The 10294-nt window shown below is 47.4% G+C and overlaps 1 protein-coding gene across 6 annotated transcripts in view; it reads left to right on the top strand.

Moving 5' to 3' along the window:
* DHDDS (dehydrodolichyl diphosphate synthase subunit) overlaps positions 1–10294 on the top strand; it is a 12872-nt gene that overhangs the window by 1600 nt on the left and 978 nt on the right. For 3 of the 6 annotated variants that reach the window (XM_027903919.1, XM_027903920.1, XM_027903921.1), the window contains exons 2-9: positions 290–374; positions 1194–1310; positions 1917–2059; positions 2731–2847; positions 3024–3125; positions 3719–3833; positions 5350–5457; positions 8356–10292. In XM_027903919.1, coding sequence (XP_027759720.1) covers positions 312–374; positions 1194–1310; positions 1917–2059; positions 2731–2847; positions 3024–3125; positions 3719–3833; positions 5350–5457; positions 8356–8592 — 1002 coding nt within the window. In that variant the 5' untranslated portion in view covers positions 290–311 and the 3' untranslated portion in view covers positions 8593–10292. Of the gene's footprint in view, positions 1–284; positions 375–1193; positions 1311–1916; positions 2060–2730; positions 2848–3023; positions 3126–3718; positions 3834–5349; positions 5458–8355; positions 10293–10294 lie in introns of all 6 variants that reach the window. The other 3 variants (XM_027903917.1, XM_027903916.1, XM_027903918.1) reach the window with 3 other exon arrangements.

Genomic DNA, 10294 nt, shown 5'->3' with positions numbered 1-10294 from the left:
GTCAGTTTGTGCTGGTGGCACCCAAATTGTGTGTCTGTGCCAGCTTGGCTGGAGGTCTCAGTGCTGGTTTTCCGTGCCACCAGCAAGGATTTACTTGGATGACACAGCTGGAAAATTCCAGAGCTCATTCCTGAGCTTCCCCATTGCCTGCTTATCAAAGGACTTGTGCAGGCAGTATAAAGGGCTCCAGAACAGCAAGTCAAAGCTGATTCTTTCCAAGGTGGCTTGTTTGCTTTGGGCTCAATCAATCATCTTTAACCCCTTTATTTTCATCTTCCCCTTGACAAAGGAAAAGGAGCACTGGGTAAAACATGTCGTGGATCAGAGAGGGCGAGCTGACCATCATAGAGAGGTTCTGTGCCAACATCATTAAGGTAAGGGATGGGTAAAGAACTGGCAGGTTCACCAGGGTACAGGGTGGAACTGTCTCTGGAAAGGGAGCAGTGCTGGCAAGGGTGCACTTAATGCTGGCACGGGATGTACATCCCTGAACAGCATTCCAGGGTGGGAGATTATTTAAGCTTAGTCTTGAAAAAGGGCAAGGCTGTAGGCAGAGCTTGCCAATAATGAGCTTATACTGCCAGCCTTCCGTGCTGTGTGCCCCTGCTGATGAAGGCAGGGCACGGGAAGGAGGGAGAGAAGGGAGATGGTTGGATTGGGAGGCTTAAGAAATGAAATTGAGTTTCTCTGGGTTAGAATAATAACTCACCAGTTCTAGGAAAATTCTGTCCTTGCTCAGCAGAGGCTTGAGGCTGGTGGTGCTGCCCTTCAGGCCCAGTGAGGTCAGTGGAAAGGAGTAGTCCTCTTTGTGGAGGGAAGTCCTATGACCTTCTTCTTGTTTTCTCTGGAGGGTCTCTGTGAAAAGACCCTCGAGGTATAAAAAAATGCAGCAGGAAACTGTGTGCACCCTCCCCTGTGGCTGCAGAGAGGTTGCTGTGGCAGTGCTGCTCTCCTGAGCAGGGAGGGTAAAGCTGCTTTTTAATTTAGGCAATTGTCAATACTGACATATTTTTTGGAGACCCCAAACTGGGGTTGACGAAGAGGAAATGAGCCCCTTACTCATTCCAGCTGCAGATTTCATACCCTCGCACTCCTACATGCAGGCAGGGCTGCCAGGACCAGTGAGGCTGAACTCCCTGTGGCTGAGGTGCCTGTTCCCCTTCAGGTCTGTTGTGTTTCCCCTTGTTTTCCAGGCAGGCCCAATGCCCAAGCACGTCGCCTTCATCATGGATGGCAACCGCCGGTACGCCCAGAAGTGTCACGTGGAGAGACAGCAGGGACACTCACAGGGCTTTGATAAGCTGGCACAGGTGGGAAGGGTGTTTGCTGCCTTGCTGTGGTGCAGGTTTGAGCTGTGTTTGCTGCTGAACTGGTGTCTTGTGTTCGTTCTCTTCACTAGAGTCGGGCCCGTCCTTGGAGCTGGCGTTTGTCATCAGGATTCGCGGCTTCAGCTCCTCTCTCCTTGTTATCTTGCAGGATCATTCTAATCAACTGTTTTCCCCTCAGTTTTATGCTCAGTTAAAATATCTGCCTTCCAGATCTTGAAGCTTTTACTTCTGTGAAACAGGTTGGAAAAAGCTTTGAAAGGTACAGCACTATAAAATTTATAACATTACCTACAAGAGGTACTTTCCCTGGCTGGATTAGTCTCATATCCAGGATGGATTCTCATCCTCAGGGAGTGCTATTCTCCTTCTGTTCTTCAAAATGAACGTGAAATTCACATCCAGTGGGTTTCACTATCAGCTCTTGATGGTTGTTGGTTTGTTTTTTTTTTTTTTTTTGATCCAGTCTTGGCATCGTGAGAAACAACAGGAGGGTTTTACAGTGAAGAAGCTGGGTCTTGTTGGTCTCTCTGATTGTCTCAGTCTGTTTATCTGACTTCTGTTCTTATGTTATATTTTGTCTTCTTGCAGACACTACGGTGGTGCTTGAATCTGGGCATTCGGGAGGTGACTGTTTATGCCTTTAGTATTGAGAACTTCAAACGCTCCAAGGAGGAGGTGGATGGGCTGATGGACCTGGCGAGACAGAAGTTCAGTCGCCTCCTGGAAGAACAGTAAGAGTCCTCCCATGTCTGTCTGTGTCCCACAGGGTGCAGCTGAAGCAGCACGTGATGGAGAGATGTTTAATGGGATGTTGCAAGTTGTGAAAATGGATTAAATGATGGAAAACCTTCTCCACCTCCAGCTGGAGATGTGTCTGGAGGGGCTCTGCCTGCCTGGATGGGATGTAGAGCTCCTGTGCATGCAGAGTCCCCCCCCCCAACACCAGATTTGTGTCAGCAGTCCCATCCAAACCATGGGGACAGGACAGCATTCAGATAAGCAGGAGTTTCTGATTGTGCTGATTTAGTACCAGAGTGCCACGTGCCTTGTTTTCATTAAGTATCAAAGCTTTGTCCTAATTTTTTATTAGTTAGAGGTGCCTGCAGTCTGTGTTAGTATTCTAAGCTTCCATATGGATTTTTATAACTTTCAGGTAGGGATACCTAATCTGTAATCATTTCCTAGGCCATTGGTTGTGTCTGTGCCTCAGGACCTTGTGTGGGGAAATGATCGGTTTCCCTCTATGGAATGGTTTGGGATGATCAAATCCAAGCCAGCTTTGCACACCTGCTGCCTTTCTGTAATCCTCAGTTTTGCTGAAGCTGTTGGTGGATGTAACACAGGGCAGATGTGGCACTTGTGCTCTGTTTTCTGTGGTCCTCACTCTCGCTGTTGGGTGCAGGGAGAACCTGAAGAAGCACGGGGTGTGTATCCGTGTCCTTGGGGACCTGCCACTCCTGCCCGTGGATATTCAGGAGCTGATTGCCCAGGCTGTGCTGGCAACCAGGAACTACAACAAGTAAGTGACACTCAGTTTAAACTGCTGACACCTCCCATCTTCCCTCTTCTTCCTGAAGGCTGAGACTTGGCAGACGTGCTACACCTCTTTTTTTCATCTTTGTCCCACAGTCACACATAACTGTCACCTGCTGGACCTTCCTTGGATTAGCCTTTCACATCTTTTTCTCTTTTCAGATGCTTTCTAAATGTCTGCTTTGCATACACATCGAGGCATGAGATCAGCAATGCTGTGAGGGAGATGGCCTGGGGGGTGGAACAAGGACTGCTCGAACCCAGGTAACTCTTGGCTTTCTCTGTGAGGCTTGGTGGATGACTCCTGCCTGTCTTGCCATCTACACTGCACCAGAAGCCAAGTGGCTTTTAAGTATATCTCCTTAAACCAGTAGGACTGGAACAAATGACTGAAAGTTACTATGCAATGTTTGGTTTTTATTATTTCAGTTGTCATGGGGATAGATACACAACCCAGACAGACAAGAAATTTAGGTCTGTGTCTTAAGTTAGTTCAAATGTGAAGGCAGATTTTATGTCACAACAGTTGGCTGCTTGGCTGACAGTCTTAGCTATGAGGTCAAACAACAGATGAATCATGAATACTGCACTGTTCCTCCACCCTGAAGGAGATGGAGTAGTTACACTCTGCTCTCTGCTCCAGCTGGAAATCCTCACAGTCTGGTTCTACCACTGTGGAAAGAGCATGGAGGGGGATGCTCTTGGGGGGGAAGCTGAAGGAGCATTTGGAATAGCCCATGGAGCAGCCAGCAGTGCCCACCAGAAGCAAGCTGGTGGCAGTTTTAACCTGCCTGATTAAGTAGTGCCACATCCATCAGGTCAGGATAATAAATTAATAAACCGTGTCTGTCTTCTAGTGATGTGTCAGAGTCCTTGCTCGATAAGTGTCTGTACACCAACAACTCCCCCGACCCCGACCTCCTGATCCGGACCTCTGGGGAGGTTCGCTTGAGTGATTTCTTGCTCTGGCAGGTAAAGTCCTTCTTTTCTCCTTGAAATGTTCCATCTCTAACTCAAAGAGTGCTAGTGTTGTCCTGTTTCCAGGTGTGAGCTGAGATAAGGGCTCTGAAATTCTCTCTGCCAAGGGTTAGGCAACTTCTTGGATGGACTGAGTGCTGGGGCACCTCTGAGGAATCTGTTTCTTGCCTAAAATACCTTGCAGCACAAATCTGAAATTGTATCATTCTGAAAAAACACTTAATAATGAGTCACAAATCAGCCTAGGTGACAGCAGTCAAGGAAATCCTGAACTGCTCATCCTTTTGCTCCGCTCCTCACATTTAGGTAATTCCTCATTTGAGTGGTAAATTCCTGGCTTTGATTAATTTAATCTGGCAGCATGTTTCCTGGGGGAGATGTTTGTCACGTGTCAGCTGGAGGTGTAGCCCTGTAATGTACCTCTAATGAACATGCCTGACTTGTCACAGTTTCAGGAGTCCTTTTGACTTCCATCACAAAACAAGACCCCACATGGCAGGTTCTGAGGGTGGCAAAGCCAAATCAGCACGACTGGGCTGCGAAGCTAAAGCATAATAAGTTCCTAATCCATTAAAAGTTCATGTATTAGTTAAAATACCCAAAGCTGCTTCCATTTCACTCTCTCCTGTGCCAGGCAGTGTTGACCTGCTTGTAAGAGAACATTTGAGTCAAGCTGCTTCACTTAAAGCTCACACGTTGTTTTGCATATATAGTTTGGAGCCAAAACCCAATTGCCTTTAAGCAACCACATCAAATGTTCCCATTCCAAATTATTTAATTGGCAAGTTCTCAGAAGCTCTCAGGCCTGAGTTGTGGTTACCTGCCAAGGCATCCCCCTCTCCTCCCTCCGTTTTTGGGCACACCTGTGCCTTGGATGGGTGTCAGTGCTATGAAACAGCACTTTGCTTGCTCCTTTCAGTGGTAGAGGAATCCTTTTAAGTGTTAGATTTTTTGGGAATGGCCATAGGAACGCATTTACCTGCAATTTTGAGGAAACTGATGGCAAAAATAGGCTTTACCCTCGAGCTGAACGATGAAACCTTTCAGGTTATCTTTGCACCACAGCTCTTGGCTTCATTAAGCAATTTAAATGCTGTGAGTGGGCAGTAAGGAGTATCACTACATGCCATTTGAAGAATGGCTTAAATGTCATGTCCTCACCCTCAGTTCAACTGTTATTCCCTTAGACTTTGGTACTCCAGTGTTGCTATTTTAGTTTGTTTTATAAGTCTGTGATGCTTAAGCTATTAAAAATACCTCTGTGAAGACCAACACAGCATTAGAAAGAATTCTGATGTCTTTGCAGGACTGGGTGACTGGTGTCCCAGCATTAAAAAGTAATTAGAAAGACTCTGCACTGTGCAATTTCCAACTCTCCTGGCTGGTATTTATCTCACTTTAAGTAGAATCTGATAACACAGCATAGGTAAAACCTCTGTGGGAAAACTGGCATGGCTTACCCAACAGAGCTGCATCTTGACTGAACTGTTGGTGATCTTGCTTTCTGCAGACATCCCATTCTTGCCTGGTGTTTCAGTCAGTCCTGTGGCCAGAATATTCCTTTTGGAACTTGTGTGAGGCAATCCTTCGGTTCCAGATGAACTACGGTGCTTTGCAGGTAAGGGAGCCCCAGGGAGGCAAAGCTCAACACCAGGTGTTACCTGCACAGCTGGAGATCAGGTGAGAGGGTGCAGAGTGGGAACAGGAATTGTTAGTTAAGATCCTGTTTCAGTAGCAGCTCAGTAGTGCCAGATGTGTTGTTCTTCCCGTTGTACCCATGTGGCTTGTTACAACATTTTAGCGTGAGGCCAGACTCCTCTGCTTTCAGCAATACCCAAAATGTCTGAAGCCACCACTGTCTGTGTTACTCACTGCTCATAAACAACCAGTTTAACTCAAACACTTCATCAGTGGTTTAGGCCAAGACTGTCGAGCTCACATTGCAACGAGCAGGGAGAATTTCCATGCTCTTCCTCTACCCCCCCTATTGTTTTGGGGGCTGTAACAAGTGGGTTTAGAGTTTCCTTTCTGGGAGCTGAAGTGGGGCTGCCTGAGCTGTGAGTCTGTGGACAAGTGTCCTCTTTCTGGTGGGTCCAGATGTACTTGCTGAAGGGATTGTTCCCATTTACATTGTTCCCTTCCTCTTAGATCTGTTGTTGTGAGCTCTCCCTGACCTGGTTCAAATAAATCTGGCCAACTGAGTAGTGGCTTAGTAATCTGGCTATTTATAAGCAAAAGAAGTGTGGGAGCTGGAGCTGTTGATAAGGAAGTTTGGGGGGCAGCAGCCTGTAGAACAGAGATAGCAGGAATTGGCAGGAGGAGGACCTTGGGGTGGTGACTCCTAACCTCCACCATATCTGGTTGCTGAGTGTGTCTGTTCCTTAATTATTTGGGTCCTCTTTTTAAAGATAGGCATTATATTGCCCTTTTCTACCTTCAGGGACCTTGCTCACCTCTGAGAGCTGTCAAAGAGATTACAGCCAGCCATGGTTATGGCTGAATTTAATCAGGTGCAGTCAGTCTGGCAGCATCCAAATTCTCCACGTCCTTAACCTCTTTTATTCCTATTTCTGGCCCAAGTTTGCCCTTTTCCTACCAGCAATTCATTGTATTAGTACAACTAATGGCAGTTCACCTTCTGCATGAAGAGGGAAGCAAAAAAGGCAGTAGTGTTTGTCATTGCCATGAGCTTGGCCTCTGCCTGGAACAGTAAGGTCACTGTTCTGACTTTGCTCCTGGTGCTGGTTTCTGACTGGTAACAAGCGCTGCTTCTGTTCCCAGCTGTTCTCATCTTTTATTAGTCCTGGTTTTGTGGCTGGATGTGCTCAAGCCACGCTATTATCAAGGTTTTTTTATTGTCCAGATTTGTTCCCTGGTCAGTTTTGCTCCCTGTAAGGCCCACTTTGCAGTATCTAAAGCTGCAAGGCTTCAAGGGAGACCTCACAGTTGTGCAAAGGAAGGATTTTTCCCTCAGAGGAACTGCTGAGATTTAGGAGCTGGATTTTTTTTTTTCTTTTTCATTTAAAATAGGTGATCTTGAAAGCCAAAAGTACCTAGATCTCATGAAACAAATTCCCTTGGTAAAAGGGTTGCTGTCAGTGAGGCTGGTGGGGCCAGGGGGTGACTTGAGAAGCCAGCACATATTCTAGCAGCTGTGTCTGCTTTGAGAATGTGCTGCTGAATTTTGGGATGCTGGAGGCAGTTTGGGGGTAGATGGGCAGCTGGATGGAAGGGGTGACCAAAAAAAAAAAAAACTTGATTAGGAAGGATTTGATAAAAGATTTCCTCCTTCCATTGAGTCCAACAGCATCACAATGAATGGCTGCCATCTTAATTTTCCGGTTACCCTGCTGCTCAACAGGTAGTCCCAGGATCAGCTAGAACCTGCTTTTGGGGCCTGGTAGATCTAGGGAGGGAATGCAGAATGCATTCTCTGCCCAGCCTGCCCCACACAGGGGTCAGGCCCAGCCTTTTCTGGTGAATAAACAGAATTTCACATTGAGGGTGGAAATCTTCTGCTGAGCAGGCTGATGGTCCCTGTGTTTCACGTCAGCAGGGCTACAGCCCTGCAGTGCATCCATTCAGTGGGGTTTCTGTAGCTGGGAATCTTTCTGCTCTCATTCCCAGCACAACAAAAGCTAATTTCCAGTGCCAGACTTGGGCTCAGGGAAAGTGCAGGGAAAAGTGAGTCAGGCTCTCATTAGAGTAATTATTTCTCCTGGCTTGTTTGAAAGAGCAGCACTCCTTAAGTGTGTGTGTGTGTGTGTTAGGTTATGTCACAATGACCAGTTTAACTGTTTTTAAAAATAGAAGCTTGATATTCCTGCGTGCTGCTGCTGTGTTTGTGTTGTTGGAGGCTGCAGGCCAGGACATGTGCAATAAGGAGATATCTGAAAGTGGTGTTCTCCAACAAAAGATTTCAAATATTTGGAGGGTAGGCAAGGATGGCTCCTGCCTTTGCCTTATTCCTGCCTGTCCTGCTGTGTCTCAAGCCAGTACATTAATAGATCACAGGCATTTGGGAATGCTGAGCCCATTCCTGCTTTTATTCTGAAGCTGATTAGCTCAATACCTGATCATCTGCTCAAAGACTTGTCCTATAAATCATTGTTCTGAATCCCCTAAACCCTTTCAGCTGCCAGGGAAACAGGATCAAAGATGCTGTGATGACACTGGTGAGAACAGCAGTGTGCACGTCTGGGCTTTAAATGTTCTCTTGTAGCTGTTCCTCTAATTCCAGTATCTGAGGGTTTTCCGCAATGTGTTGTGACCTTTACCTGGTTTAACTAAGTGTGAGCAGAGCTGCGTCTTGGGGAAAGGTCCAGAAGGATATCCCTGTATTTTTTTTATAGCCAGTCAAGCAGGCAGCCTCAAAGTGGAGGAGGCAGACCCAGAGCCACCCTTCATTTAACCTGCAGGTTGATGGGCAAGCAGAGCCTGTGCTGCCTCACACCTGTACCACAGGTGGGCTGGGAGGCCTGGTGAGGTGCTAACAGTGCCCTGCTTTTCACTCCAGAAGGCCAGAGACTCCTACATGGAGGAGAGGAGGCGACAGCAGATGGAAAGGGATCAGGATTATGTGACAAGGAAGCTGCAGCAGGAAGGGTGTGCATCCCACGGAGACTCCCGGCGCCGACGGACTCTGCTGCAGAAATGCACGGCCATGCGGGAGGAGAGGATCCAGGGCTTCCTGCAGGCCCTGGAGCACAAGAGAGCAGACTTCTTTGAGAGATTGTGCACGGTGTCTGCATGACACAGGGGCTGGGCCACCTCGGGAAGACAACTTTTAGAGGGAGCAGCTGCTGCCCAGAGGAGCTGGCTTGGTGTGGCCCTGCAGTGGGGGTGCAGGGCTGCTCTAGGACTTGCCGTCCCCGCTGGCCCTGCCCTCGGGCAGGGACAGGGACTGTGACCCTCTCTAGTGCTGTGAATGCTGCTGAGGAAGGTGATGCCGTCCTGTCTCACCTCCCTGCCGCCATGGCAGACAGTACCTGCACCCTCGGTGACAAGAAGTTGAGCTGCAATGAGCCTCCAGTTCTGTTTGACTCCTCGGGAATTGGCCCAGCCAAACCAATTCAGTCCCCTTAAATCAGTCCTTGGGCTTGAATTCTTTCCATGGCTCTGCAGTAGGGAATCTTCTGTTGAGATTTCCTCTGCTGTCCCATCAGGGGAGCCTTGCTTTCTGGCAGGGAGAGGGTTATTCCTGGTGTCAGGGACATTCCCCACTGCCTGCTTTGGAACAGCATCTTGTCTTTTCCCAGACTCTGCTGGGTTGGATAGATCTGCTCTTGGGTTTCCAAAGAGCTAAAGGAGGTGTTGCCAGCTTTGCTGTAAAGACAGAAAAGATACTCCAGAGCTTCACCAGATCCTGTGATCCATCTGAGCAGTGTGGGGAAAACGCAAGTGCAGAAGATGCTGGTGTTGGACCAGACTGACCTTGGGAGAGGCTCCGAGCAGGCAAGGAAAAAGGATTTGGTTGGGAATTAACCTCATGGCTTAGAAAAGGAAAAGAAGTTAGCTAAACCCAGGTGATGGCTACAGAATGCCAAATCCCTCTGAGCCCTCTCCAGAGCTGAGTTCCAGGGAATATGGGTGGGCTTAATTCAGGAATACAGTAGCCAAACCCAAGCCCTGACCCCAGCCAACATGGTTCAGAAGGGCTGTTTGGCTGATTTTAGCAGGAGTGGCCAGAGCAGCTGTGGAGTGTTGTTTGTTCTCAGTTTTCCATTGGCAGGGAGCTGGACAAGCTGATTTCCAAGATCGTTTCCGTCTCTAATTTCTCCTCGTTCCTGTCCCCATGGTCAAAATAAGTGAACGTGTCTTGATTTTTTTTTTTTTTTTTTTTTTTGTTCCTGATGCACACACAGGTGTGGCAGTACCAGCTATTGCTGGATTTGAAGTGTTTCTCTTTACCTCCAGGTGAAAACTAGAAAATGCAGATTTAAAAGACTTGTAAGTGCTGCGAAGTGAGCACTTGGCATGCGATTGTGAAGAGGATAACTGCGTTGTCAAGCGGGGAATAAAGCATATTCATACCAAAGTTATTTAAAAAATAAGCTGAATGTTTAAAAGTACATAGAGCTGCTTATTCTAAGGTGTGATGAAGTTGGCATCCAGATCTAATATAATAATATTTAACCTGTGACAGGCTCCTCATGTGATTCCTGTTAGCCTGGGAGTGGTTTGAAGGTTCTTTTTTACAGTGTAGTTTGAGCGATTTGGTGATGATATCCCAAAGCTTGGCCAAGTGAAGCTGCACATGCAGGTACCACCTCTTGTGTAAGTAAGTAAGTAAGCAAACAGAATTTGGATAAAGGTGTGCTGAGATGATGGGAGCTGTCGATTATTTTAAACTTCTTTTGCTGTATTTTCTCCACATTTCAGGAAACTGTGGGAATAATGCACTCTCCACGAGATGGAACACTGTCTAGTCTGCTTTGCCTGGCTGATGGGGAGGT

The sequence above is a fragment of the Empidonax traillii genome, unplaced genomic scaffold (assembly GCF_003031625.1).
Source record: "Empidonax traillii isolate 1590-97213 ecotype Southwest subspecies unplaced genomic scaffold, ASM303162v1 scaffold1000:size392382, whole genome shotgun sequence".
Lineage (NCBI taxonomy): Eukaryota > Metazoa > Chordata > Aves > Passeriformes > Tyrannidae > Empidonax > Empidonax traillii.
Note: the sequence above shows the minus strand (reverse complement) of the source record. Positions and strands in the feature narration are given on the sequence as shown.